This window comes from Homalodisca vitripennis, chromosome X (assembly GCF_021130785.1).
Source record: "Homalodisca vitripennis isolate AUS2020 chromosome X, UT_GWSS_2.1, whole genome shotgun sequence".
Classification (NCBI taxonomy): domain Eukaryota; kingdom Metazoa; phylum Arthropoda; class Insecta; order Hemiptera; family Cicadellidae; genus Homalodisca; species Homalodisca vitripennis.
Window position 1 is genome coordinate 21008165 of NC_060215.1, and position 27979 is coordinate 21036143.

Below are 27979 nucleotides of genomic sequence, written 5' to 3' on the forward strand. Positions count from 1 at the left end.
TACAGTAATAAATGTAACTGAACTATTGACGTCGACTTTCTAAACTTCAACATACTGTAACTTAGGACTTCGTACTACTAGTCGAAACTTCACTCGCGTCCAGAGTACGAAACCCCTTTTTCCGTTCTCTTGGTAGTTCAAAGAAATCATCCTGCCGGATAAAACAATCCCTAACCGTAATGCTTTGCACGAGATTCCTCTTTAGGTAAGAAGGTACATTTTTTTAATACATTTTTATGTTCTTTAAACATAGCTTGAACAAAAAGGTGTTTAGATAACTGACTAGCTTGCTTATCTGCACAACAGTTATTGAATAAATGAACAAGGCAGAGAGGAGTGTAGTGCCCACGCAGTGTGATGACCCTAAGCCAGGGAGCGTAGTGCCCACGCAGTGTGATGAGACTAAGCCAGGGAGCGTAGTGCCCACGCAGTGTGATGAGACTAAGCCAGAGAGCGTAGTGCCCACGCAGTGTGATGAGACTAAGCCAGAGAGCGTAGTGCCCACGCAGTGTGATGAGACTAAGCCAGAGAGTGTAGTGCCCACGCAGTGTGATGAGACTAAGCCAGGGAGCGTAGTGCCCACGCAGTGTGATGAGACTAAGCCAGAGAGTGTAGTGCCCACGCAGTGTGATGACTCTAAGCCAGGGAGCGTAGTGCCCACGCAGTGTGATGAGACTAAGCCAGGGAGCGTAGTGCCCACGCAGTGTGATGACTCTAAGCCAGGGAGCGTAGTGCCCACGCAGTGTGATGAGACTAAGCCAGAGAGCGTAGTGCCCACGCAGTGTGATGAGACTAAGCCAGAGAGTGTAGTGCCCACGCAGTGTGATGAGACTAAGCCAGGGAGCGTAGTGTCCACGCAGTGTGATGAGAGACTAAGCCAGAGAGTGTAGTGCCCACGCAGTGTGATGAGACTAAGCCAGAGAGTGTAGTGCCCACGCAGTGTGATGAGACTAAGCCAGAGAGCGTAGTGCGAACGCAGTGTGATGAGACTAAGCCAGAGAGTGTAGTGCCCACGCAGTGTGATGAGACTAAGCCAGGGAGTGTAGTGCCCACGCAGTGTGATGAGACTAAGCCAGAGAGCGTAGTGCCCACGCAGTGTGATGAGACTAAGCCAGAGAGTGTAGTGCCCACGCAGTGTGATGAGACTAAGCCAGAGAGTGTAGTGCCCACGCAGTGTGATGACTCTAAGCCAGGGAGCGTAGTGCCCACGCAGTGTGATGAGACTAAGCCAGAGAGTGTAGTGCCCACGCAGTGTGATGAGACTAAGGCAGAGAGTGTAGTGCCCACGCAGTGTGATGACTCTAAGCCAGGGAGCGTAGTGCCCACGCAGTGTGATGAGACTAAGCCAGGGAGCGTAGTGCCCACGCAGTGTGATGAGACTAAGCCAGAGAGTGTAGTGCCCACGCAGTGTGATGACTCTAAGCCAGGGAGCGTAGTGCCCACGCAGTGTGATGAGACTAAGCCAGGGAGCGTAGTGCCCACGCAGTGTGATGAGACTAAGCCAGGGAGCGTAGTGCCCACGCAGTGTGATGAGACTAAGCCAGAGAGTGTAGTGCCCACGCAGTGTGATGAGACTCTAAGCCAGGGAGCGTAGTGCCCACGCAGTGTGATGAGACTAAGCCAGGGAGCGTAGTGCCCACGCAGTGTGATGACTCTAAGCCAGGGAGCGTAGTGCCCACGCAGTGTGATGACACTAAGCCAGGGAGCGTAGTGCCCACGCAGTGTGATGAGACTAAGCCAGGGAGCGTAGTGCCCACGCAGTGTGATGAGACTAAGCCAGGGAGCGTAGTGCCCACGCAGTGTGATGAGACTAAGCCAGGGAGCGTAGTGCCCACGCAGTGTGATTGATGAGACTAAGCCAGGGAGCGTAGTGCCCACGCAGTGTGATGAGACTAAGCCAGAGAGTGTAGTGCCCACGCAGTGTGATGAGACTAAGCCAGAGAGTGTAGTGCCCACGCAGTGTGATGACTCTAAGCCAGGGAGCGTAGTGCCCACGCAGTGTGATGAGACTAAGCCAGAGAGTGTAGTGCCCACGCAGTGTGATGAGACTAAGGCAGAGAGTGTAGTGCCCACGCAGTGTGATGACTCTAAGCCAGGGAGCGTAGTGTCCACGCAGTGTGATGAGACTAAGCCAGGGAGCGTAGTGTCCACGCAGTGTGATGAGACTAAGCCAGAGAGTGTAGTGCCCACGCAGTGTGATGACACTAAGCCAGGGAGCGTAGTGCCCACGCAGTGTGATGAGACTAAGCCAGGGAGCGTAGTGCCCACGCAGTGTGATGAGACTAAGCCAGGGAGCGTAGTGCCCACGCAGTGTGATGAGACTAAGCCAGAGAGTGTAGTGCCCACGCAGTGTGATGACTCTAAGCCAGGGAGCGTAGTGTCCACGCAGCGTGATGAGACTAAGCCAGAGAGTGTAGTGCCCACGCAGTGTGATGACTCTAAGCCAGGGAGCGTAGTGCGAACGCAGTGTGATGACACTAAGCCAGGGAGCGTAGTGCCCACGCAGTGTGATGAGACTAAGCCAGAGAGCGTAGTGCCCACGCAGTGTGATGACACTAAGCCAGGGAGCGTAGTGCCCACGCAGTGTGATGAGACTAAGCCAGGGAGCGTAGTGCCCACGCAGTGTGATGACACTAAGCCAGGGAGCGTAGTGCCCACGCAGTGTGATGACACTAAGCCAGGGAGCGTAGTGCCCACGCAGTGTGATGACACTAAGCCAGGGAGCGTAGTGCCCACGCAGTGTGATGACACTAAGCCAGGGAGCGTAGTGCCCACGCAGTGTGATGACACTAAGCCAGGGAGCGTAGTGCCCACGCAGTGTGATGAGACTAAGCCAGGGAGCGTAGTGCCCACGCAGTGTGATGAGACTAAGCCAGGGAGCGTAGTGCCCACGCAGTGTGATGAGACTAAGCCAGGGAGCGTAGTGCCCACGCAGTGTGATGAGACTAAGCCAGGGAGCGTAGTGCCCACGCAGTGTGATGAGACTAAGCCAGGGAGCGTAGTGCCCACGCAGTGTGATGACACTAAGCCAGAGAGCGTAGTGCCCACGCAGTGTGATGAGACTAAGCCAGGGAGCGTAGTGCCCACGCAGTGTGATGAGACTAAGCCAGGGAGCGTAGTGCCCACGCAGTGTGATGAGACTAAGCCAGGGAGCGTAGTGCCCACGCAGTGTGATGAGACTAAGCCAGAGAGCGTAATGCCCACGCAGTGTGATGAAACAGTCCCACGCATGCTAGAGTTATCGCCAGCCGTACAATTAACTATTATTCTTTGCCGCAGTATCGGCAGAAGGCTTCTCGGAATTCCGACTCATTCTTCTGCTCAGTGTAAGTAAGCAAATGGTGATAACACGCTTCTGCTCCCATCATTAAACGTAGCAACCTCAAGAATCATCTATAATAATAATCCCTTTTGTAACATTAGCATCTAGGCAAGTTATTGGGTAACACATCCTATAGGATTTTAATGTCTTATACCCAGTGATAATATTAAAATTCCAATTAACTAACGAAAAAAATCACCAATATAGATAAACATTTTTTCGTAAATATTAAGTTTTAGAAATAAACTCAATATAGTGTAATCAAATAGTATACTTAATTGTTTGGTTACAACATTTTCGTTATTATTTATTTTAAAATTGGAAGTTTCTTGAAAATAAATGTCATGCATTAAACTTTATACCAAATAGTCTAGTGGGTCGACTTTCTAACAATACAAATCTAAAATTTACTTGTATTGCCATAAGAAAAGGATGTTTACAGAAGTTTATGACTGATCGGCCGGTGTGTGCGGGGGGGGATGAAAGGCGCAAAGCCTGCTATAAAGGCGGTCTGTGGTCATAAAACCGCCTTAATGAAGCGATAAACTTATGCTGAGTCGTCACTTGAACCAAACAACCTCTTAACCAACCGTCTGGGACCACTTTGTGGATTACCCAGCTATTTGAAACTGGTAAGAATACACAGATTGACGTTACTGGTTCAAAAGAACTTTACTGTCTCATTTATGAATACAGTAGGCAGTGCACTACGCAGGCCAATCTATAAGTTGTTTTTAATTGAAATTAGGAATGGTGTATCATTTAGGTAATTGAAGTTTGCATTTGACACATTCGCAGTTTCTAGTGATTATCCCACATATTTTAGTAAGGGCACATTCCAAAAGAACATATTCAAACTACAAGTCCTCCTTGCATTATATAACGAGAAGGAGAGTAAAATTAATTATTTAGGTATACATTTTAGGAGAAAGAACATACCTAAAACTAGGGTTTTTCATTTATACAAGAAAGTCGAGGCAGATAAAAAATACTGAAATTTTATTTGGTAATAATCACATTTTAAATAGAAATATAATTAATACAATAAATGTTCTCAATTAATTGCTCAAGTTGAAAATGCTCAGTTCTGCAAGCAATGTTTATATAAAATTTAACTTGATCCTTATACATATCAGAATATTTTTTATTGAACGGATTGCGAGGTGACTTTAGGATATGTGTTGAGAGTTTAAAATCACACCTTTCAAATGTTTAAAAACTATATTTATTTGATGTTCATATAACAATATTTAATAGAACGTATTTTATCCCCAAATAGTACGAAATCTGATACTGTTTCCAATTCTGGACCGTCCAGCACATGCGAGATACATCTTGAACTCATAATTCATTGGCAATTTTAGTGCCATTTGGGTAATACTGAATTATTAATTATGTTAATTATCTCATAAGGTGAAATTACGTTTCAATAAAGAATAGTGATCGCAATCAAGATATAATCATTTAAAACGTTAAATGAATACTCTTCCTGCTCTTGGCGTGAATAAGAAAGAATTAATTTCATTTAATTATAGTTTAATTTCTCAGGATAAAACAAATTGTTTATAAGATTGGTAAACAACCATCATTTACTCGTATTTCAACAACGCGGTGTTTATAGGCACCATACGATGATAAGTCGTTATCCACAGATGCCATCGTTTCATCAAGATTTACGTCACGTATACAGCTAGCCTCATTGATTTGATATTTTATTGATTAAATATTAATTATACATCACGATTATAATCGCATAATACAAATTCTCATCTGAACGATAAGAAAACTTAAGGAATACCTGGACTATAGTAATTTTAAAGCATTCATGGCCTGAGATTCAGGCCGGAACGAAAGAAATTGTTGGATGATGGATACTGCCAAACATCAGAGATAACCATCTCTGACATTAAGCCACATCATTACCAGTCCTTACATCTTATAATGTCACTATTAGGAGTGTTTCTATACCCATTACTTATGTACGGTTTAAGTTGCAAAATTGCATTATGTTTTAACATTACTAGTAGTTTTTTAAAAAACATACAATACTAGATGTTTTATCGCATGACATTCTATATATCTATATCTTATACATATATGAATATGTTCTTTTTTTCAATAATTCAATCATATTAGCCCTATACGATGAACAGATATTTCAAGTAAAGTATAACACAAATCAAATGTAACTTATGTCATGTGTGCTGCCCAATTATGCAATATACACAGTTAAATAAACTACAAACAGATATAAATTTATCTTACTAATAATATTTTACTAAATTAATAAGGGCTGTCCGGGTTCAACTTTAAATATATTCTTATGATTAAATAATATTTTTGTCCATGTTTTGTGGTATTTATAAAATCTATCGTATAGTTAATTATCACTTGTTTGTATGAAATGCTCCGCATAGTTACGTGGCATATATTGTTTTTCTTTAATTTTATACTTTTTCCCCTGAATTGTAATTTAAATACATTTATTTGCCTGGCCAGCATATTATTGTTCACAATCTCTCAAATTAATTTCTTCAACTTTTTCGTGTTATAACACATTTTTGACATGTTCGCACTCATATTCAATGTCGAGTATATGTGATTCCAAAGATCAATTTTCTTATCGTAAATATTTTTCACAATTGGTTGAAGATAATGAATGATTCACGAAAGGACCTCCAGAATAAACAACAGTTATAGTAGACAACACACTTTCCACCTACGATGTTTTCGTATTGACATAAGATAAAGATAGTATAAATGTAAAGGAAGGTCGAGAGGTCAAAGTCCGCGAACTGACCGGCAAGAAATGCAAGGTCAACACTGGTCTAGAAGTGTTTGTATCGTACTAAACTAATATCAGATTGTTATAACTGTACAGATTTTAGATAATCGCATTTTTGGATCTTCTAGGTATTATAAATCTGGTGTAGTTTTACTGTCTTCAAATTAAATAACCTTAGCTTTTTGTACATAAATTTTGCGTAATGATATAACGCATTCGGAATAAGAGGGGAGCTGAATTGAGAGAAGGAATAGTCTTATCTAAATGTTATATGTGTTATTTTCATTGGTAAACGGACTGTAGGTCCACGTCATAAAACTGCCGGAAGCATTTCTTACCTACTTCTTAAGAGGTGGACAGTGGGTCCACGGTCCCGGCCTGGGACCCATTGTCCGACTCACGGGTTTCTTTTGACGAGGGGTTGACAAGGGATCGTAATTCATAATCATAATTCATAATCTCTTTATTGCGTGTTTGACAATATGTAACATTGTATTGCAATAGTCAAATACATCATAAAATATATCCTAACTACACATTCACTCACAGTCATACTTACATCTCAGCATTCTCACGACACAATCACACAGACTTCGGTTCCATGATTTTCAATCATCCCAACGGCTCGTCATGAATTCATCAATCGAGTAAAACGCTTTGGACACCAAAAGGCGTCTGAGACGAGTTTTAAATTGATTGAGGTTGTTGGAGTTTTTGATATCCTCAGGGAGCTTGTTGATTAGTCTGACACCCACCTGCTGAGGGAGGTGTTGCGATAATGCCAGTCTGCGTTGATGAGTTCGCAAGTTGTCCCTGCCTCTAGTTTCATATTGGTGAACGTCCCTGCCACTTATCAAGGCACATCTCGATCTGCAGTACACGATCACCTCAAAAACGTAAAGGCAGGGCAATGTCATCAATCCCAGCTCCCCGAAAGATGCCCTGCACGACTCTCTATAATTCAGTTTTAAAATTATCCTGACTGCTTTTTTTTGGAGCCTGAAAACCCGCTCCATTTTGTTTTTGGCACATCCTCCCCAGAGTCTTAATCCATACACAAGATGTGGATGGATTAGGCCGTAATAGGCCGTTTTTAGAACCTCTAGGGTACAGATCTTTGCTAGGTGCCGTAGGGCAAATATGCCTGTGGTAACTCTAGCACAGATGCTATCAACATGATCATTCCAGGTCAGTCCTCTGTCAAGGAACATCCCCAGAAACTTTGTAGAATCTGTATCCTCTAAAAGGGCATCATCCGCAAAGACAGAAGGTCGCATCGCATGATAATGCTGACGAAGACAAAAATTGATGACACTTGATTTTGACTGGTTTGTTGTCAAGTTAAATTCTGTGAAATATTGAATGCATGCGTTCAATCCCACAAAAGATTTGATTTCCAGGTCTTGTTTTGAATTGCTTTTGAAACAGAGAGTCGTGTCGTCAGTATATTGAACCAGTGCCCCAAGTTGGATTACTGAGTTCAATCTACAGACATAAACCAGGAAAAGGAGAGGTCCAAGGATAGATCCCTGAGGGACACCATGAGCCATTTTTATTTTGCTGGAAACGACGCTCGAGATCATCACACGCTGATCTCGATCTTTTAGATAAGACGTGAGCCATAAGTGTGGGAGACCCCGGACGCCACATTTTTCTAACTGTTGCAGCAGTGTCCCGTGATGCACACAGTCAAAGGCTTTGGAAAGATCGAGGAATATGCTTAGCACATGTTCACGACCTTCCAGTCCATCGACAACATTGTCCAGAAGGCTGTTCACCGCGTCAATTGTGGATTTGTTTTTTCGGAATCCAAATTGTTCTGGATTCAGAATTTTGTTTTTTTTTTCTTGAAAGCTTTCCAGTCTTTCATAGAATAATTTTTCAAAAATTTTGCTGAACACAGGAAGAATTGAGATTGGACGATAGTTGCTTGCGAGGTAAGGATCGTCTTTTTTGAAAATCGGAATGACTTTGGCAGTCTTTAAAGAAGATGGAAAATTTCCAGTTTCAAATGAGAAATTGATCAATTTTGTGAGCGGTCTCAAAATGTGCTTATAGCAACGTTGTACTTACACTGCAGCACTTGAATGAATGTTTCGAGATCTAAACTCTATATCTGCTAAATAGTTTTCAGTACACTACATAAGACAGCTGCAAAAAGAATGAAACAAAATTATATACATAAAATAAAGTCAGGTTAGTTACGCCATTTCTAACTTAAGAATGTCTGTAACGATTATAGTGGTCTTTGCGTCATTGGATACGTTTTCGCTCCGACTAGGAGAACAACGATTAAAATATCGTAAGAATGCACAGAAAAATCAGGTAAAAAGAACAAGACATTTATATAATAGTATAAGAGCCTGTTATCTTTAGTCAATTGTTCTGTGTAAACATTGCTTTATAGTAGCACAATCATGAATTACCTTACATTTAGTCGTGAAAGCATAGAGTAAGCTTGACAACACTCCTTATTTCAAACTTTTTTGCCACCACTGTTGAGCACAAGTAAGACAAATATTTGGATAAATAAACTACACTAAGTTTGATTAAAAATCTACTTTTAACTGTACACTTTAGTAAATATTCAGTATGCATGATGAGTACTGCATGCAGACATCAAAGGAATGTACTATATAACTTTTATATAGTTATAAAACGCATAGTTTATTTGACTTTTGCCAGAAGTAGGCTTCTCAGAAGTTTGTATGTACCTTGTTCGAGAAAACAAAGCAATATTAACTAGGCTTTTTTATTAACTAAACACCAAATTTTAAGAATAAAACTAATAGGGTCTAAGAATAAATTTAAGAATTTAGAGCGTTCGAGGTCCTTATAACTGATAGTAATTAAACATGTTATCTCCTGTCGTTCCGGGATCACTATTTGATATGAAGTTAATTTTTTTCGCAGCGAGTTATAGCGATGAATAGCAATTGGAAGTTTGAATGAAACTAGACAAATTTTTTAGCTGTTCATCGAATTCCTGTTTGAGTGATATTTACAATGTATCGTTAGCGGCATAAGGTCACTATTATATAAGTTAGTATGTCTGTGTAGGCAGATGTTTTGTTTATTGTTTGGATTATATGCCAAGAGCCACTGTTTAAGGTAATAAAATATTTTTTCTTCGTATCTATTTAACTTAATTTGGTACAACTTTAAAAATGATATATTAGATATGAACTAAATGGTTATTTTAACTATTAACAATGTTAATAAAACAATAAACCATCCATTGCAATTAACGTGTACTACGAGTAACGTGTCTACTGGTATGTACAGTATTATACAAACGATGGTCCAATATAAGGAATAACTAATACAAACTTACTGTAGATGTTTATGATTCATTAGGACAATGCCAAATTAATCAGAAAGTAATATAATGTTATATGGAATTCGTTAAGATATAATCCCTATTAGTAATCCACTTCATATGTGATAGCTTGAGTAAACTGTTGCTAATATTTACTGCTTTAGCAGTACGCTGTGTGAATGTAGTGGAAGCATCTCTGACCAGAATAAAGAATAAGTGCAGGTAGGAAAACTAATGCACGGCCAGGTCAGTTTTGAAAAGTAGGACAGTTAGTCCGCAGGTATAGGCGTGGACCAGCGATCACATAAGACCAATAGATGGAGCACTCCTATTCCTACAACATTACTGGTGTTGAAGCCAGTGGCGGCCATCTTGGGAGCGTCTAGAAACGCCAAACCCCGTCCAGAGAAGCTTAAAAATTGCAGTGCGCGCGCATAAATAAATCGCCACCTAGCCCACTGAGGATTAAGCCCAAATGTTCAAATTTAGTGTACGTATATCTCATAAAACACTGATTCCAATGGTGCAACTCAAATTACCAGTTTTGATCTCTATATAATTTTAATGAGCAAAAAACTTTAAAAGTTTTATACACATTTAAAATCGTAACATGAAAAGTCGGTCTGCGAGGATTTTTTTTTGTTTTTAGGACAGGCAAGTTTTGTAAGCGGGAAAGTTTGACATAAAGAGTTGAATTAATTTTTTTCATTCGAAACTTTTTTTTTCTAAGACCAGTCGTTTTTCTGATATTATCGGCAGAATATAGGCGAAAACCCTGACCGCATCGCCCGACCTAAAACAGATCGCCTACACTCCAGGCCGCTCTCGGCTCTTAAATTAAAACCAAACATATCGTTAATTTAAAATTCATTTAAATGTAATTAATTATTTTTAATATTTTAAACATTTTTAAACCCCATTTATAAGGCATTCGCTTATTATTTCATTTAAATAACTGTCATTTAGTGCAATTAAATATTAACTAAACTTGATGCAATATGAGGTACAATAAAGTAAAACCACTAGACATAGACTTATTATGTTTATAAATAATGTATTTAATATAATGGAAATTACAATATGAAAATTAGAAACATAAAATATACAAAGCTTACAATAAAACTTACCTCTCTACTGTCCTAAAAAATGTTACAGTTTTTAATAAATGACTGCGTATTCTGCTTTTGTGTAATGAGGCACTGACATTTTTGCAGTGGTGATGTAGTCGCACTTTGAAATATTGTTTACAAATAGCTTTTTTAACTAATTTAAGGTGATTTACCTCGGGATCTTGTTCAAAACAATGCCCTCCTGGGAACAGATTTACACCGATACACTTTCGTAATACTGAATTTACCATTCTTTCCTCTAGTTTTTTCACAGTTGTCACGTCGCCTTTATTAATACGCAACTTTACTTCTGTTTCACATAACAAACAAAGTTTCACAACACCTACGGAAGGCTGTAAAAGTCGTCCTCGGTTTTTACAACTTATCAAACTGTTGCGGTATTGCGTTTCCTCATTAGCCTGCAACAGCTGTAGGCACCCGCTACAGGCTATTTTATTTCTTAACGTTCTTACTATAAAACCAGAAAGGTACTCCACAATATGCGTCGTTACATTTAAAGTGTTTCCTACAATATCATAGAAACAGTCGAGATCTTCATCTTCCTTCTCATGTTCTAAAACCTGCCAGACAGCAGCGAACACAGTCTGAGCGCTCGCCACTAGGGTGAATCATCCCAAGGTCGCCGCCATTGTTGTAGCGTCGCGCGCCAGAGGCGACTTCAACGGCAAACCCCACTGCTCCATCTATTGGTCTTATGTGATCGCTGGCGTGGACTAACTGTCCTACCCTGCAGAAAAGTGACGTCAGCCACCCTCGTCAAACTAGGCGTGGACCTACAGTCCTACAATCATTTTCATTAACTGAGCGTTAGCTTCTCTGGAGGGTAGAAATACATCTCTTCAGACAGGTATTCTGCACGATATCTCGAAAACTAATGAAGATATAGACTTGAAATTTTGCATGATGTTTAATTTTTTTGTAGACAAACATCACATGCTATGATAACGCATCCCAGGGAGGAGGCTGATCGTTAGTGAAGCCTAACTTTCCGCAGGATATCTAAAGAACAAGTTAAGCTATAGACTTGAAATTTGGCTTATTTTTCTACCACTCATTGAGATGGCTAAATTATTCTTCTGTCTATTTTTCTATTTCCACATATATTAAGGATGAAATGAGCTCTGATGCATGAGCCTTCATTTCTATAAAGGCAAGATCACGTCAGATCACACTCCATGTAAATTAATAGGATAAATTTTGTATAAACCTATGTGATAATGGTTTCGTCATATAATGACTTTCTTCATACTAATTTTTCTACAAACAACATAAAAATTAATTTTTATTTTCTTACAAGTAAATTCCTGAATAGATTAAAATTACAGGAGATAACAATTACAAATAGATATAATTAAATTAAAATATACTAAACATTAGTTAACGAAATATATGGTCAAGTAAGTTATATAACCAGGCACTTTACATACATTTCAGATATATCATTATTTCCCGTATAACATCCAGTTTGTGCTCCAGATTCTCTTGCATGACTTAGAAAAATTATGAACTCTAAGAGTTTAGTGGAATTTTTTTACAAAGACCGAACAAATACTCATATTTGTACACTCGAGCTCAGGTTACAAGGGCTAAAGTGAAATTCCCATTCAAAACTTGATCTATTTTTATCTTATAACGATGAAGTTGTATCAATCACCTGTTTAGAGGAAGTCTTAAACAAACTGAGTTTTGCAATCCTGAGCCCTTCGCCCATGACGTCTGTCAACCATAAGTGGACTCACCGGATTCATTCTCTGATTCTTTTTTAAATGTTCCTTCAATCCAGTAACTTCTAAAGTGTTCTTTTATCTTTCTTTGAGATAGAATCTGATTACAATTGATTTCTTATTCATAGATTTACTTTTGCTAATTGAAATTGACTGTGGTTTCAGTGTCTCTCACAAAATGTGTTCTAATACATACGTTCTGTCTTCATTCAGTGTAAGAAAGGGCCATGCGGTCCCAACTTTACGCTTTATTCCTAAAAATCAGTGACAAACGGAATTACAGTGACATCTTAAAATACAGTGTTAAAACAAGTCACGATCAACCTCATCTACACTAGCTAGCTTCTAAGCAAGCAAAGCCTATCTCGATCAACCTTGTCTACACTAGCTAGCTTCTAAGCAAGCAGAGCGTATCTCGATCAACCTCGTCTACACTAGCTAGCTTCTAAGCAAGCAGAGCATATCTCGATCAACCTCGTCTACACTAGCTAGCTTCTAAGCAAGCAGAGCATATCTCGATCAACCTCGTCTACACTAGCTAGCTTCTAAGCAAGCAGAGCATATCTCGATCAACCTCATCTACACTAGCTAGATTCTAAGCAAGCAGAGCCTATCTCGATCAACCTCATCTACACTAGCTAGCTTCTAAGCAAGCAGAGCATATCTCGATCAACCTCATCTACACTAGCTAGCTTCTAAGCAAGCAGAGCATATCTCGATCAACCTCGTCTACACTAGCTAGCTTCTAAGCAATCAGAGCATATCTCGATCAACCTCGTCTACACTAGCTAGCTTCTAAGCAAGCAGAGCATATCTCGATCAACCTCGTCTACACTAGCTAGCTTCTAAGCAAGCAGAGCATATCTCGATCAACCTCGTCTACACTAGCTAGCTTCTAAGCAAGCAGAGCATATCTCGATCAACCTCGTCTACACTAGCTAGCTTCTAAGCAAGCAGAGCATATCTCGATCAACCTCGTCTACACTAGCTAGCTTCTAAGCAAGCAGAGCATATCTCGATCAACCTCGTCTACACTAGCTAGCTTCTAAGCAAGCAGAGCATATCTCGATCAACCTCGTCTACACTAGCTAGCTTCTAAGCAAGCAGAGCATATCTCGATCAACCACGTCTACACTAGCTAGCTTCTAAGCAAGCAGAGCATATCTCGATCAACCTCGTCTACACTAGCTAGCTTCTAAGCAAGCAGAGCATATCTCGATCAACCCGTCTGTTTTTTCTTACTGGCAAGTTAGTGTTTTTATACAACATTTGTAAATATTTAAAATTTTATGTCAAATCAACTGCAGTGGTTATTTTTATGTTACTTAACAGTGACAGGATGTCCTAAACTTGTATTTATAAATGAAATATACAAGACTCCAGAAAGAGTAACAAAAGGACATATGTTGGGTGTTGATCTCGCTGCATCAGATTCTGTTGTTCTTTGTCTTACAAATCTCCAAGATAACTCGCAAGACAATTTCTTACATTACATTACACTATTTTATATGCGGTTTTTGAGTTACAATTACAATTTCTTAGATTTTTTAATTTTAAGGCAATTACATCTTAAATCAAGTTCATTAAAAATATACTCATTAAGGTGATGCAATCAATTGTGGGGTTAGAAAATAATTTGTTCTGTTAAATTCATAGATCCTTAAGACAACTTCACTGAAGACAGAAAAATATTTTAAATATTTTTGATCACATCACGTAAAATTACAGTTGTTTCAAATGGAAACTTTAGGCAATTTTGTTCGTACATCCAAATAAAAACGGCGGAAGATTAAAATTTTAAAGCCTACATCTACGTGAGTTACAGCTTCAGCAAATGACTTTTTCATTTATAACAAAATTAGATTGTATATCCAAAAATATTTAAAAAAAATCATTTTCTTTAAATTATGCTGAAATAAAAAGTATCATTTTCATAAGTCATGTGTCACTGCTTAAAGATATAAAACTGGATGGAATCGGTTCTATTTATACGCAAACTTTCAAATATAATCGAAACGTAAAATAAATAATCATTCAGTGTCTCTGTAATTTTTTCCTGTGTATTTAAAATGGCCTTGAAAAGATTTGTAGTTGCTCTTGGCGGTTTCCTGTGATAAACCAGTATCTTAGCTCGTTTTATGTGAATTTTAAAATATTCTGGGTGCCGGATTTGAATGTTGGTTCGAAAATCCACTTTCATACATTTCTGAATACTAATTTAAGCCTAGCATAAGGCAATGTTATAAACCTGTCTTTTGCTTCACATAATCTTAAACGAAAAACTAATAACCTGAAATAAAAAAATTATAAATAAATAACCATTAACTTCGTCCAGAAAGCTCCTTACAGAGTACGGAAAATTTAATGATGTCATTTTAATAGTTAATCGTAAAATATTTGGCAAAATTAGATTAAATTTGACTCACTTATAGATTCTCTTCAGTACTATGAATGTTGTTAATATTTTTTTAAATATTATACAAATTTTCTAATGCGGTATGATGAAACTTAGCAGTAAACGAAGAAAGAGAATATATTATGAATCCTATATCTCATATGGTTTGTTTTTCATTTGTACTTTTAGATTTTATAAGGATATAAAATCAATTATGTACAATTTTGTACGTGGACTTATGGCTATTGTAGGTTATATAGTTCTGTTTTGTTCAACAGTTCTTCCTACATCAACACATACTATGATGGTTTAAGAAGTGAAAGTAGATATCATAACATTTCTTTTAGAGCCTACGGAAAACTAATTGCAAATTAGTATCAGGTAAAATAAGCATAATGCAGACATGATAAGGCGTCTTTATAAACTAGATTATTCAAAGCGATTGCTGGTTACATAAACAGGCGACAATGAACAATAATTGGTAAACTAGTCGGCATAAGCAGTGTTATGTAAATCCTACGGGGGTCGAAATGGAATTAGATTTAGCAGCGGATAGCTGCCTCCTCACCAATGCTGACTCGCAATACAGCAGGTGACTAGGAGGATGTTGGTGTAATGAGGAACCAGGAGTAGGAGTATTAGCTAAATCAGCCATTACGCGCTCGCCGACTGACAGTGGACGGTTTTAACGACTAATAGCTGCCTCCTCACCAATGCTGACTCGCAGTACAGCAGGTGACTAGGAGGATGTTGGTGTAATGAGGAACCAGGAGTAGGAGTATTAGCTAAATCAGCCATTACGCGCTCGCCGACTGACAGTGGACGGTTTTAACGACTAATAGCTCCCTCCTCACCAATGCTGACTCGCAGTACAGCAGGTGACTAGGAGGATGTTGGTGTAATGAGGAACCAGGAGTAGGAGTATTAGCTAAATCAGCCATTACGCGCTCGCCGACTGACAGTGGACGGTTTTAACGACTAATAGCTCCCTCCTCACCAATGCTGACTCGCAGTACAGCAGGTGACTAGGAGGATGTTGGTGTAATGAGGAACCAGGAGTAGGAGTATTAGCTAAATCAGCCATTACGCGCTCGCCGACTGACAGTGGACAGTTTTAACGACTAATAGCTCCCTCCTCACCAATGCTGACTCGCAGTACAGCAGGTGACTAGGAGGATGTTGGTGTAATGAGGAACCAGGAGTAGGAGTATTAGCTAAATCAGCCATTACGCGCTCGCCGACTGACAGTGGACGGTTTTAACGACTAATAGCTCCCTCCTCACCAATGCTGACTCGCAGTACAGCAGGTGACTAGGAGGATGTTGGTGTAATGAGGAACCAGGAGTAGGAGTATTAGCTAAATCAGCCATTACGCGCTCGCCGACTGACAGTGGACGGTTTTAACGACTAATAGCTCCCTCCTTATCAATTCTGACTCGCAGTACAGCAGGTGACTAGGAGGATGTTGGTGTAATGAGGAACCAGGAGTAGGAGTATTAGCTAAATCAGCCATTACGCGCTCGCCGACTGACAGTGGACGGTTTTAACGACTAATAGCTCCCTCCTTATCAATTCTGACTCGCAGTACAGCAGGTGACTAGGAGGATGTTGGTGTAATGAGGAACCAGGAGTAGGAGTATTAGCTAAATCCGCCATTACGCGCTCGCCGACTGACAGAGGACGGTTTTAACGACCATGCAGAAGAAAGCAGCACTAAACCGTCGACTGGCAATAAACCGAGGAACGGGGATAAAACCAAGTCTCAATCCACACAACCCTCCCAGTCCGTCGTTTTTAACTCCGATTCTAAATTTTTAGTACTTTAAAATCTCTACATACGCATTTTGGGGTTATCACTACTATCGACCTTCTACGCCAGTGGCCCATGAGGACGGGCAGAATAACACTAAAAATTGATTGCTTTTATATGTTTTTATAAAAATTTTTTGAAATTTTTAACCCTTTCCGGACGAAACACGGGCACTGCACGGATGGCGTAACACTGTATTTTAACGCCAGCCATGCAACCCAGTTGAATAGAGCATCAACAGCTGGTGTCCTAAGTGAGGTATCTTCACGTAAAAGTCGTAATGGCTGTGTGGCTAAGGCGCTACTCTCGGACGCGCTTTGTAATGATTCCCGAAAGGGTTAAAGTAGGGCAAACATTTTCTATAAATTTGTTTGTCTTTACAAATTTAAATTCCCATGTGCGGATCGAACTTATACGACGTGTCTGTATCTTTAATGATTCTATAATCTATTCTATTCTATCTTCAATGACTTTACATTGAAACTGATCTTCGAACGTCGTTAAGTACAGTCATATGCCAATAGCATAAAAGTATTTGCCAGATCTTTAAAACATTTGAAAGGTTTACAAACAGTTACGGTAGATTTATAGTTTTTATTATACCGGTAATTTTCTGAGCGTTAGCGAAGCCTATCACTCGAGAGGCTGAAAAAACTGTATTTATTCTGTCTTTATATCGGTCTATCGGTCAGCACGGTACCTTGAAAAAGAACTATAGACCTGAAATTGTGATAAATCTTTATTTATATATAGGTTACATCGAATTCTGTGATGGTGCATGTCCCTCCACGGGATTCAGCTGAGCATTAGTGAACATTTTTTCATTGGTCGTTATAGGTAACCATGGTGGCAACAAGAAAATCGCAGAATAAATTAAATTTAAATAAACTGAGTATAATCACATGACAATTTAACATATGATAGAGTATTACATGTAGGTACATACTTGGAATTTTGCATACAGCTTCAGGGAAGCCTGTTGGACTCATGGTGTGATGTTGTCCTTCCTTGTATTGTCAGTGGCCTTATGAATTAGCCACTTCACCCTCAAGATATCAAACTGTGATTAGTAGAAGTTTCTGGAGAAATGTTAGACTTTTCTTATGTAATGCAGTGTTTAACCGTCTGAATTCTTTGTGATACGAAATTAGGGTTTTGTTGCCTTGCTCCGACCATTCATTCCCCTTGGTTTTTACATTGATCGACTCCAAGTTACGACATATAAAGTGTTTTATGATGTAGAATGAGGATAACGTTACAATTTGTGATAGCTTGCTTTCAGAATCAAAAGTTATGAAATTATTCAGAACATTATTTTTATGGGTCCAGAGCCTCCCACAGTCAGTGTGCGAGCTATCCCCCACATTGTCACCTTTTAGAAAAGTAATTTCATAGTATACCGTTATAGTATCGTTGTAGGTGACGTACATCTCTGAAGATAAATTTTACGGGATTATTTAGATAAGTAAAATCTAACAATTAATTGAAGGATTTCCTAAGTACGTATCAGGTATAATCAAGACAGAAGTATGTTTAGCAAGGAAGTATACTCTCTTTAAGAGAGAAGTGTAATTCTTCTAAAAAAAGAAGTTTAGAATCGTATTTAGAACCTATTTACCGCAAAACTGTTAAAAATAATTAATTTTTTAAGTTTATTTTCAGATTTACAACTATTTGAATACAATTTTTTTTATTCAATGAGTGTCAACGTTGGACACCTTCTTTTGATATCTAGTTTAAACCGAATATTTTACCGTTATCATTTAGCAATGTTGAGTTTCCAGGTCTTGGTGATGAGAAAATATATTCACGTTAACAAAATTTTTTAACGGAATGTATATTTCCTTGTGACATAAAGATTTCAGTAATGTTTCATTCTTGAATAGATTGATTGATAAATTGATATGTTTCCCGAGAAGCGTTAACGCAGACAAAGGCTTTGATAAGAACAAAGAAGACACTAAGAGTGCGCCTTCAGCGCTCGTCGCCCAGACCGCCTTAGTCAAACACATAATCACTTCGTTCGCTCTTGGTTCATCCTTTCTGTTCCAAGAAAGTAACTCCTGGAGTAGATAAACCTGCCAGTTACTGTCGCTTCAATACCTCCCAATGGTGGAAACATTCATCCAATGGACTCAATTCCCACTAACTCCAGCGCAATATGAAAATTTGACAACTCTCTTTTAAACATAGTCTGGATTGCACCAAATTCCATGTCCGTGCTAACCCACGGACAATTGCGACCTCCTGGAATTTCATCAGAACAGTCAAAGCGTAATCAGATATTTGAAATAAGTTATTTTAACTCAATAAAATGAGGCCTTACTAAAATCAAGGTGATTTCGATACTATGCCATACAGATTCACAAGCACTTTCACACCCCTTAAAGTCTTGGCCAAGTTGTTTTAAGAAATAATCTAAATTTTTTGCTGTTCTTGGGCACCTAATTATGAGATTGAATATTAAAAAAATAGGAAGTAACAAACAGGAATCAGGATCAGGAATCTATATTTTCCCATGATTTTTCACACAAAAAAAATATCAAACGTGTAACACAGCACGAGGAGCTGGAATAGCAGGAACTCATAGCTCCTTGTACATATACTGTAATTTGCTCAGCGAACTTCCAGGCTATCCACGCAAGCAGTTTCCTCCATAACATCGAGTAACCCAGATGTGTTACCTTTGCCCCTTTACGCACAATGGTAGTATACTCCAGACGGCTTCGAATCAAGGATCTTTATAGTATCATGCAAGAATGTCTGTTTTTTTACATAAATTTCGATAGAAATGCCAAATTCTGCTCGATATTCATTCACCGTTTTAGAGGTACTGGAGCTTGATTAATAAACACAAAGAATGGTCCTAATTAGAGCCTTGAGGCACTCCTGAACTGACAATGAAACTTCCATAATACCCTCTACCACGTCGTACTTTATGTGCTATTTTCAAAAGGCAGTATTTTATTCAGCGATTAAGATTAGGAGGGAATTCAAAATCCAGAAACTTCCTAAAATGGGTGGAGTGAAGTAGTTTATCAAATGACTTTTCGAAGCCAAGTAGAAGAATAAAAGATTTTAAAAAGCCAAAAACTAATTCAAACGCGTTAATTCACGCGTTAAGTGTTACTGGAGTAATACATTTTCATATATGATGTGATACTACACACATTTCAGTAAAAAGATTAGTAATTAGTTCATTAGTAAACCTAGATGGCATCTATCATGTGAATCATTCATAAATACAAGAACAAGCTCAAAACAGCTTTCTCAATTATTATCTTTAAAACGTTGAATTGCGTCGAGGTAAACCTCAGTTTTTGAACACTTTAGGGTCTCAGCAGTACTGATTTTCCAGTTGTTTAAGGTACATTGATTGACACCAGTAACGTAGCGAAGGGGGGGGTCCAGGGGGTCCGGACCCCCCCCCCGAAATTTTAAGACATATTAAAAAATAAAGCATGGAGCAGGAGAAAGAAGGACAGTTATCATTACTCTTGTCTACAAACATTAAATTTGATTGATTTCACTGATTGAAGTGACCGTTGTTAAAAATATAATTGTCCTTTCATCATAAAGTATCAAACGATACTTTTGGGCTCGGCCTTTCGGATAGTGTAGTGTAATCACGGTATTTCTATAGAGCGCGGTCACGTGACGGTCGCAAAGTCACCTGAACCGTAACACGACGAACAGTTTAAAATTAGCGACCACTTCGTTCAAATTCGTCGTGGGGACGTAAAGTGACTGCTTAGAATTAAGTTACGACGTTGATTTTAGGTGTCATTAAACTGTAAACGTGTATATAATTATTGAAAAAAATCATTCGGACGGGAAAATACACTTGAAAACTCTACTGATTAGAACTTCAACTAATTTGAACTTCAATGATTGAGGTAAACGTGGGGTTTTCGATTGAGTTAGGACGACGGTTTTTGTTATCATTAAACTGTACACCGTACCTATATAATTATCGAGAAAAAAAATCACTTCCGGTCCGTAAATACCGAAGAAAAGCTCTCTACAGATTCAAGTTTGACAATTTTGGATTTCATTGGTTGAGTGGTTGAGGTAAAAGTGGTACTTAGGATTATGTTAGGACGGTGATTTTTAGGTATTAATTCAACGCCGAATAATACATATATAATTCTCGAGAAAAAAACAATTAAATCACTTTAAATTAGCGACTTTTTTCCTATGGAGTCCCACAGGGATCTATACTTGGACCAGTCTTGTTCCTTGTGTACATCAGCAGGCGGAACTCATCGCTCCTGAGAGGGAAAATGGTCCAGTATGTTGACGATACAAACGCTCTGCATTAAAGCTCCAACAAAACATGAATTAGAAATCATTTCCTTTTTAGAACTGAATTCATGTATTCAGTTTTTTTCTAAATTAAATCTGAGGACCAACAACTTTAAATCAAATGCACTAAATTTCTGTTTTGCGGCAAAGAGAGATTGAGGATCGCGCTGCTGTGATGGCGGACGATGTCTTCATAGAGGAAACTGATTCCACCAAGTTCCTCGGAATGTACCTTAATCGAAGTCTGAATTGAAACAATCACATTGAAAGTACCTGCTCAAAGGTTTCTTCAGGCATTTATGCTCTACGGAACCTTTCCAAATTTTGCTCCCGGGATGTACTAAAAAATGGCCTACTTCGGCCTTGTACACCCCCATCTAATGTACGAGTTGAGGCTATGGGGCAGCTGTTCTAAATACAAATTTTGAGCGAGTATTTAGAAGTCAAAAGAAAGCTGTCTGCATTCATTTCAAAATTGAAATCCCGAAATTCATGCAGAGATGCCTTTTAGGGAGCTTGGATTTTCTAACTTTGCCCTGTCTCTACATCCTCGATGTCGCCCTGTACTGTCGATTTAAGTGCGAGTTCGTCCGGGGCAGGGGGCGTCTATCAATATGGGACAAGAGGCAGAGACAAACTTCGGTTACATCCGCACAGAACAGCCGCATTGAAACGTTTGCCTTCCGAGGTTGGTGTTAAGCTGATCAACAATCTCCCTGAGGAAATCAAAAATTTGAATGAACCAACAAAATTTAAAGCTCGATTGAGACACTTTTTGGCGTCGAGGGTGTTTTATTCAGTGGAAGAGTTTATGATGAGCCGCTGGGATGAAATTTAAAGTAATTCGGTCATCCTCTATTTCTGGTGGTAAAATTTAGAAGATTTTAAAACGTATGGCTGTAAGTATGTATCAGTCTTAGGAATGAGTGTGGACTGTGTATGAACGGGTATGAATGGGGGCAATTTAAAATAGATATACATATTTCTAAATAATTTAATTTGACGATTGTACGCAATTTTTTATTATTGTTGACACAATAAAAAGTATTATTATTACCTCTGGTCGGAATATACCGAGGAAAAGCTCTACTGATTCAGATTTTGACGATTTTGGATTTCACTGGTTGAGTCGTTGAGATAAAAGTGGTACTTAGAATTATGTTAGAACATTGATTTTAGGTATCATTGAACGCCGACTAATATCTTTATAATTATCAAAGAGAAAAATTGAAAAATCGCTTCCGGTCAGATAATACACCGGAAAAACTCTACTGATAAGAAGTTCCGACTACTTTGGATTTCACTGACTGAGGTATGTTTTTATTTTCCTTAGTATATTTCCGATCGGAAAGTGATTATTTTTGTTTTTTTTTTCTCGATAATTATATATTTATTAGTCGGCGTTGAATTAATCTCTAAATTCAATGTCCTAACATAAATTAATTATAAGTACTACTTTTACCTCAACCACTCAACCAGTGAAATCCAAAATCGTCAAAACGAATCAGTAGAGAGCTTTTCTTCGGTATTTACCGACCGGAAGTGTTTTTTTTTTCTCGATAATTATATAGGTAGTCGAGTACAGTTTAATGATAACAAAAAAATCGTCGTCCTAACTCAATAAAAAATACCACGTTTTAACCTCAATAACCAAAGTCCGAAGTAGTTGAAGTTCTAATCATTAGAGTTTTTCAGGTGTATTTTATTTCCGACCGAAAGTGATTTTTTCCGATAATTATATACTCGTCTACAGTGTAATGATACACAAAATCGTCATTATAACTCATTCATAAATACCCAATCAGTGAAATCCAAAGTGGCCGAACTTCTAATCAGTAGAGTTTTTTCCGGTGCATTTTCCGACCGTTGCGTTAGTTTGATCTGTACCCGAGCAACGCTCGAAAATCGCCCTTCTTTTTCTAAAGGGGGGTTTTCGGCCGTCAGTGGCCCCAATGTCCCCGAAGGGGTATTTCATTTTCTCCACAGAATATAGTTGAGTCAATTATACGCTTGAGCGAAGCTCTGTTGTGTTCTTTTTCTTTCTTATCACTTTGGTGCCTTCTACCCGGCCAGAATCGAACTTCGTAAAGTTTCTGTAGCTATACAAGAAAATTTGTGATACTAGAGTTGCTGTGAGAGTTTAATTTGCCTATAACATATTTCCACTTTCTATAAGGCGTAGTTACTAAAGCTCCATGTTTTTGGTATTTACTTTTTACCAGTGAATTCATTGGCAAATAACACACAAAAACGTCCCGGATCCCCCGGTTTTCGGACCCTCCCCGAACGAAATTTTCTGGCTACGCTACTGATTGACACCATTAAGTACCTATATATGCAGACAGTTACTGGCACCTGATCTATTCATTTTTCACTTTAAGGCAATAGAAACAGAACATAAAAATTTATGTTAAATGAATCACCCTTCCTATTGTGTTTAAAAGGATCTAAAAGTTATCGGATAACAAGAGATGTAATCTCAGCTATGAGTCCATTAATCCTTATAATGAAATAATATTGTTCACTTTCTTGGGATTGGGAAAGTTTCTTTAATCTAGGAAAGATAAATATGTTAATTGATAAGATTAATATGTATCTCAATAATATGTTTGTAATATGTTTATGTTAAAGATAAATAAGAAAAAATAGGGCTTTTAACCCGCTATTTTTATACTGTTGCAGAGAGATAAAGATTTGACGAATGTGTATACGTCTGGGAGGCCCATCCAACTAAGAGTCCATCATATTATCCTCGGTCCTCGAAATATAAGTATATCTGGCACAAAATATAAGTTATTACCTTTATTTATGTTATTTTAAATAATAAATTCAAGTTTTAATTTAAGTTTGGGGAGAATTAATGATTTATTTAGTGTATAATTAATTTGTATCATTTAAGCATTTGAAAAAAGTAATTTTTATAGTAAAAATCACAGCGTGAAAATAATTACAAGCACTTCTATATAAGTGTAAGAGAACAATTCCCGAAGTGAGATATGAATTTTAGGTTTTGACATACGTGATTAATATCTTAATGGCGGGCTCTTCGGTATTTTTATCCAAAGGGTGTCAGTAAACTGAGCTTTTTCATGCAACCTGTAGCGATTGTTTACATAGAAGTCGTGATTTTGATATGAGTACAAGTGAAAGATACTTGTGGGGTGCTCATCTGAAAAATTCCTCCTTACTTATACAGTTGCAATTAATAATTATTAATTGCAACTTTTTGCAATAATTATAATTATTCCAACGTTCACAATTGTTGCCAATAAATATGAAGATATTTCCATTAATATGACGAATTAAGTTATTTTCATTACGATTCTTATCAGGCTGATTGTTGTTTATTAATAATCACTGTTCACAGGTTCACATAAAAAGTTTTGTAGTTAATTATTTATGTTCAAAGTTGGGAGTGAGAGAAACAGAAGTCATAATCTTGATAAAACAACATACGGTATCTCTTGATAAAAGTATCATAGAAGATAATAGAGAATGGAAGTGTAAAAACCTATAGAAATCTGGGATGACTTCAATTTCTTCTTCTCACTAATGTGAAAATGACGATCAACATGTTTTGTTTGTGTTAAAAAACATCTATAAAGTGCAAGATAAAATGGATTGTTCAGTTAAGTATAATATTTTAATGAAACAACCTTTATTTTAATTTCTTTAAAATGTTGTCTAAGGATGTTTAGGAGAGGAAATGGTCACTTTGAAGAAAAAAGACTAAACATTTGTCACATTATATTGTGACAATTAAGTAAAATTTTCCAGCACACATCAAACTGAGTTACGTATTTGAAGGAAATAATTTAGTTTATTTATTATGAAGTGAAATCAATCTCTTCATATGATTATGACATAAGAAAGGGAATTGAGAGTTGGTATGGTTACTGATCTTTCCCCAGCGGCCCTTCATAAACCCGCCAACAGAGTAAAGTACTTTTGACACTGGAGTATCGTAAAAACACACTCATCCGAAACCTCCAAACCCCCCTTTTCGTGTTTGGTAGTGAAATATCGATATATTTCAAATATTTAGGACTAGTTGATTTGTTATGTTTTAGGGATTACTGTTCAGGCTAACGCCACTTGTGATGGGAAGTTTTCAAAAGCGATCTTTCTGTACTTCTCGAAGCGAAAGTTCTCACTGTCTTTAGTCTAATACTAGTGCAAATCCCTGCCATAACCCATCTCCACTAATAAAGTACAAGAACGAAAAAATAAATGTACAACATCAAATTAAATCGTTTTAGTATAAACTGAACAGACTAGGTTGTCACTATTGGACCTTGAACAAACCAGGTATTTTATTTTGTGTTGAAAAAATGTAAAATAAAGTAAATATACCCTGACTGACAAGGTAGTGGGTTTTCAGAGGATTGATTGTTTTGGCATTTGTATTCTTCATGAAACAATAAGGCACGTGTAAACAAATTTTATATTTCTAACAAGTCAGTATTCATAAAATTCAACAAGGGTAATGCTGATGAATTTATTTTCATGAAAGATCGGGCGTCACCCCACTATGCAACTGATGCTGTTTAACAGACGGGGACTTCAAGGGTCCGCTCGTAATATACATTGCATCCACAACGAATCACGAGGACATGTACTGTCGACTGATGGTGTATAACTAGTTATAGGTGCCGATTACCTTATCTTCTCTCTCCTACTATACCCTACCACCCATGATTTACTGTCTCATGGGTTTTTGCGTAATTTCTAAATCGCATGTTTAACTCAAGATATCAAAACCAAAAAACCGTACTACTTTGGCTAAAATGTTCTTTAAACGTCTTTAAATGTACCGTACTGTGTAAATTTGGCATTGTACAATTTGTTATTGTGACCGTTCTATACATCACACTAGTTTTTTTATAATCCTATATGGAAATTGTGTAGCCTAACAATGTGGACAATGCCTTGTAATACTAGTGCATTATACTAGTTTAAGAGCTAAGATGTCGACCCCTTTGCTGTGTCTTCAATTTAGAATGGTTCACTAGAAATCACTAAGAATTTACGAGCATTTAGCATTTAATATTTTATGGAGTTCTAAAGCGAAGTGCGACGAGGTTTATCTATAGGTATATCAAGCTAGATAATAGATCTATAGCAGGTGATTATCTTGATGCAGGCCATATGTCATGAATTAGCTTATGAGTTTTTTAATTCCAACTATGAAATAGAAAACTTTATAGATTTGCTCAATTTTTTCCCATAATTCTGTAAAACAAACTGTATGGTTTAAAGTTATGGAAAACCATACATAGGCTATTTGTAATTTAGGTACCTTCCTCTAGTGTATAATATTTATATTCGGAACTAAATTCTAAATTAAAACTTTTAATACATATAAAACTAAAATATTAAACATGAAAATTTTAAAATATTTAAATTGGGCGAATAATTTATGGAAACTCTGATTTAATACACGATCTTGTTAATTTAATAAATTTTAACGCGTATTAAATTAATAATCATTAAGGGAATGTCATGTTTCTCTAAATAAAAAAATGGTATTGTCTATTTTATTGTATTGTGTTTATACACAGCGAACTGTAAAATTGTTTCGAGTGAGTCCACTTACGTATATGAGTCATAGCGTTATTAGCTGAATTTATAATTTCCCCTGTCTTTATGCAAACAAATCTGTAGTTTAGTATTTTCATGATTATCGCCCACTCCTTTTCGTAATTTTTAGGAAATCGGCTTTTTTCTACGATCTAAAAGTAAGTGACAAGTTCAAGTTTATTGTTCCGACAGGGAACGGAGCCTTTGATAAAAAAAAACGCAAAATGTGTCCTACATGTTTTATGAATGTAGGTTTACCATAAAGAATTTTAATTCTGTAGAACATGCACCTAAGAAAAATTAATGCCTGCCTTTGGAAGAAACCTTTAAGCCTTCAATGGGTCAGTAGGTGAATGGCTTGGAGTTAGTAGTAAGTTGGGAGTGCCGATGGCCAAGCTTTGGTTGGACTTTGAGCAACCACCGTAATGATTTCGTTGGACTTTGAGTTTGAGTTAGAGATAGCGCGGATTCAAATCCTTATTCTGTTTGATAAGATCCTCGCACAGGCCAGTGGCCCATGAGGATGGATAGAATAAGGCTTAAAAGGGGATCGGTCTCTCCTTAAAAAAAAGAAAAAAGTTAAGATAACTTATTTCAAGTATCTGATTACACTTTGACTGCTCTGATGAAATTCCAGGAGATCGCAATAGTCCGTGGGTTATCATGGACTATGGGGATTTGGTGCAATCCACACTATGTTCAAATGAGAGTTGTCAAAAATTTGAACTGGAGTTAGTTGGAATTGTATGCTTAGCCAAAATGGATTTAGTATTTTTCGAGTTTTACGTTATGCCTCTGGCTGGCACAGAATTGATGCTGTGGTTGTGAGCTTCAATATAAAAACAGTACTCATATATACTTATACGTCCTATGTCACAGTACACCATTGTCTAAAATCAGAGTGCTAGTTATTCGAAGGCGTAAATTTTTGGACTACGCAGTTAATTTAGGAAACATTTCGTAGAGACATTTTCAAAACCTTATCACAATTTTGGGAGTTGCAATAATGTAACATCGTGTGCTATATATTTCCATCATATTTGAAAACACTGAGGACACGGTTACCGTCAGTATCCATTCGCACAATAAAACCATTTAATAATGTTTAATAGTACAGCTTACGTCATCTATTAATAATAAACATTAGTATTTGGCACGTCAACTTGGGCCTTTGTTGGACATAACATTTAATATCGAATGTAGACAACAAACAACGGACTATTAGTAATCGGCTTTGTGATCCACCGACTAGATTGTCACAGCGTTCATTGGATCCTGAACACACTGCAATATTGCCAACCTCACCTGATCTACTCAACACTTCACCTGTAGATGAAGCCTCATTACGGTGGTTTGTTACTTTGTTTCCTCATTTCTCATTCGACCAGACTATCATTAATCGGCTTTGTGATCCTCCACCTAGATTGTCAGAGCGTTCAACGGACCAGGAATAAGCCACAATATTACCGGCATTGAGTGATCTGCTCGACACCTTTGTCCGTGTCGTTTTGTCTCTGTCTTGAAGAACTGTATAATAACAGCCCACTAACTTGCTGTTGTTACTCATAAATCCTTTGTCGTTTTGTTTCTGTTTTGAAACACTGTATAA

General features: G+C 37.9%; 1 protein-coding gene across 1 annotated transcript; it reads left to right on the forward strand.

Annotated features, from left to right (window-relative positions):
* The first annotated feature begins 317 nt into the window (after positions 1–317).
* Positions 318–3334, forward strand: LOC124369388 (microtubule-associated protein futsch-like). Its single transcript, XM_046827388.1, has 4 exons — positions 318–845; positions 902–1549; positions 1582–1824; positions 1922–3334. The coding sequence occupies exons 1-4, from the start codon at positions 318–320 to the stop codon at positions 3332–3334; spliced, it is 2832 nt and encodes a 943-aa protein (XP_046683344.1).
* Positions 3335–27979: the final 24645 nt, after the last annotated feature.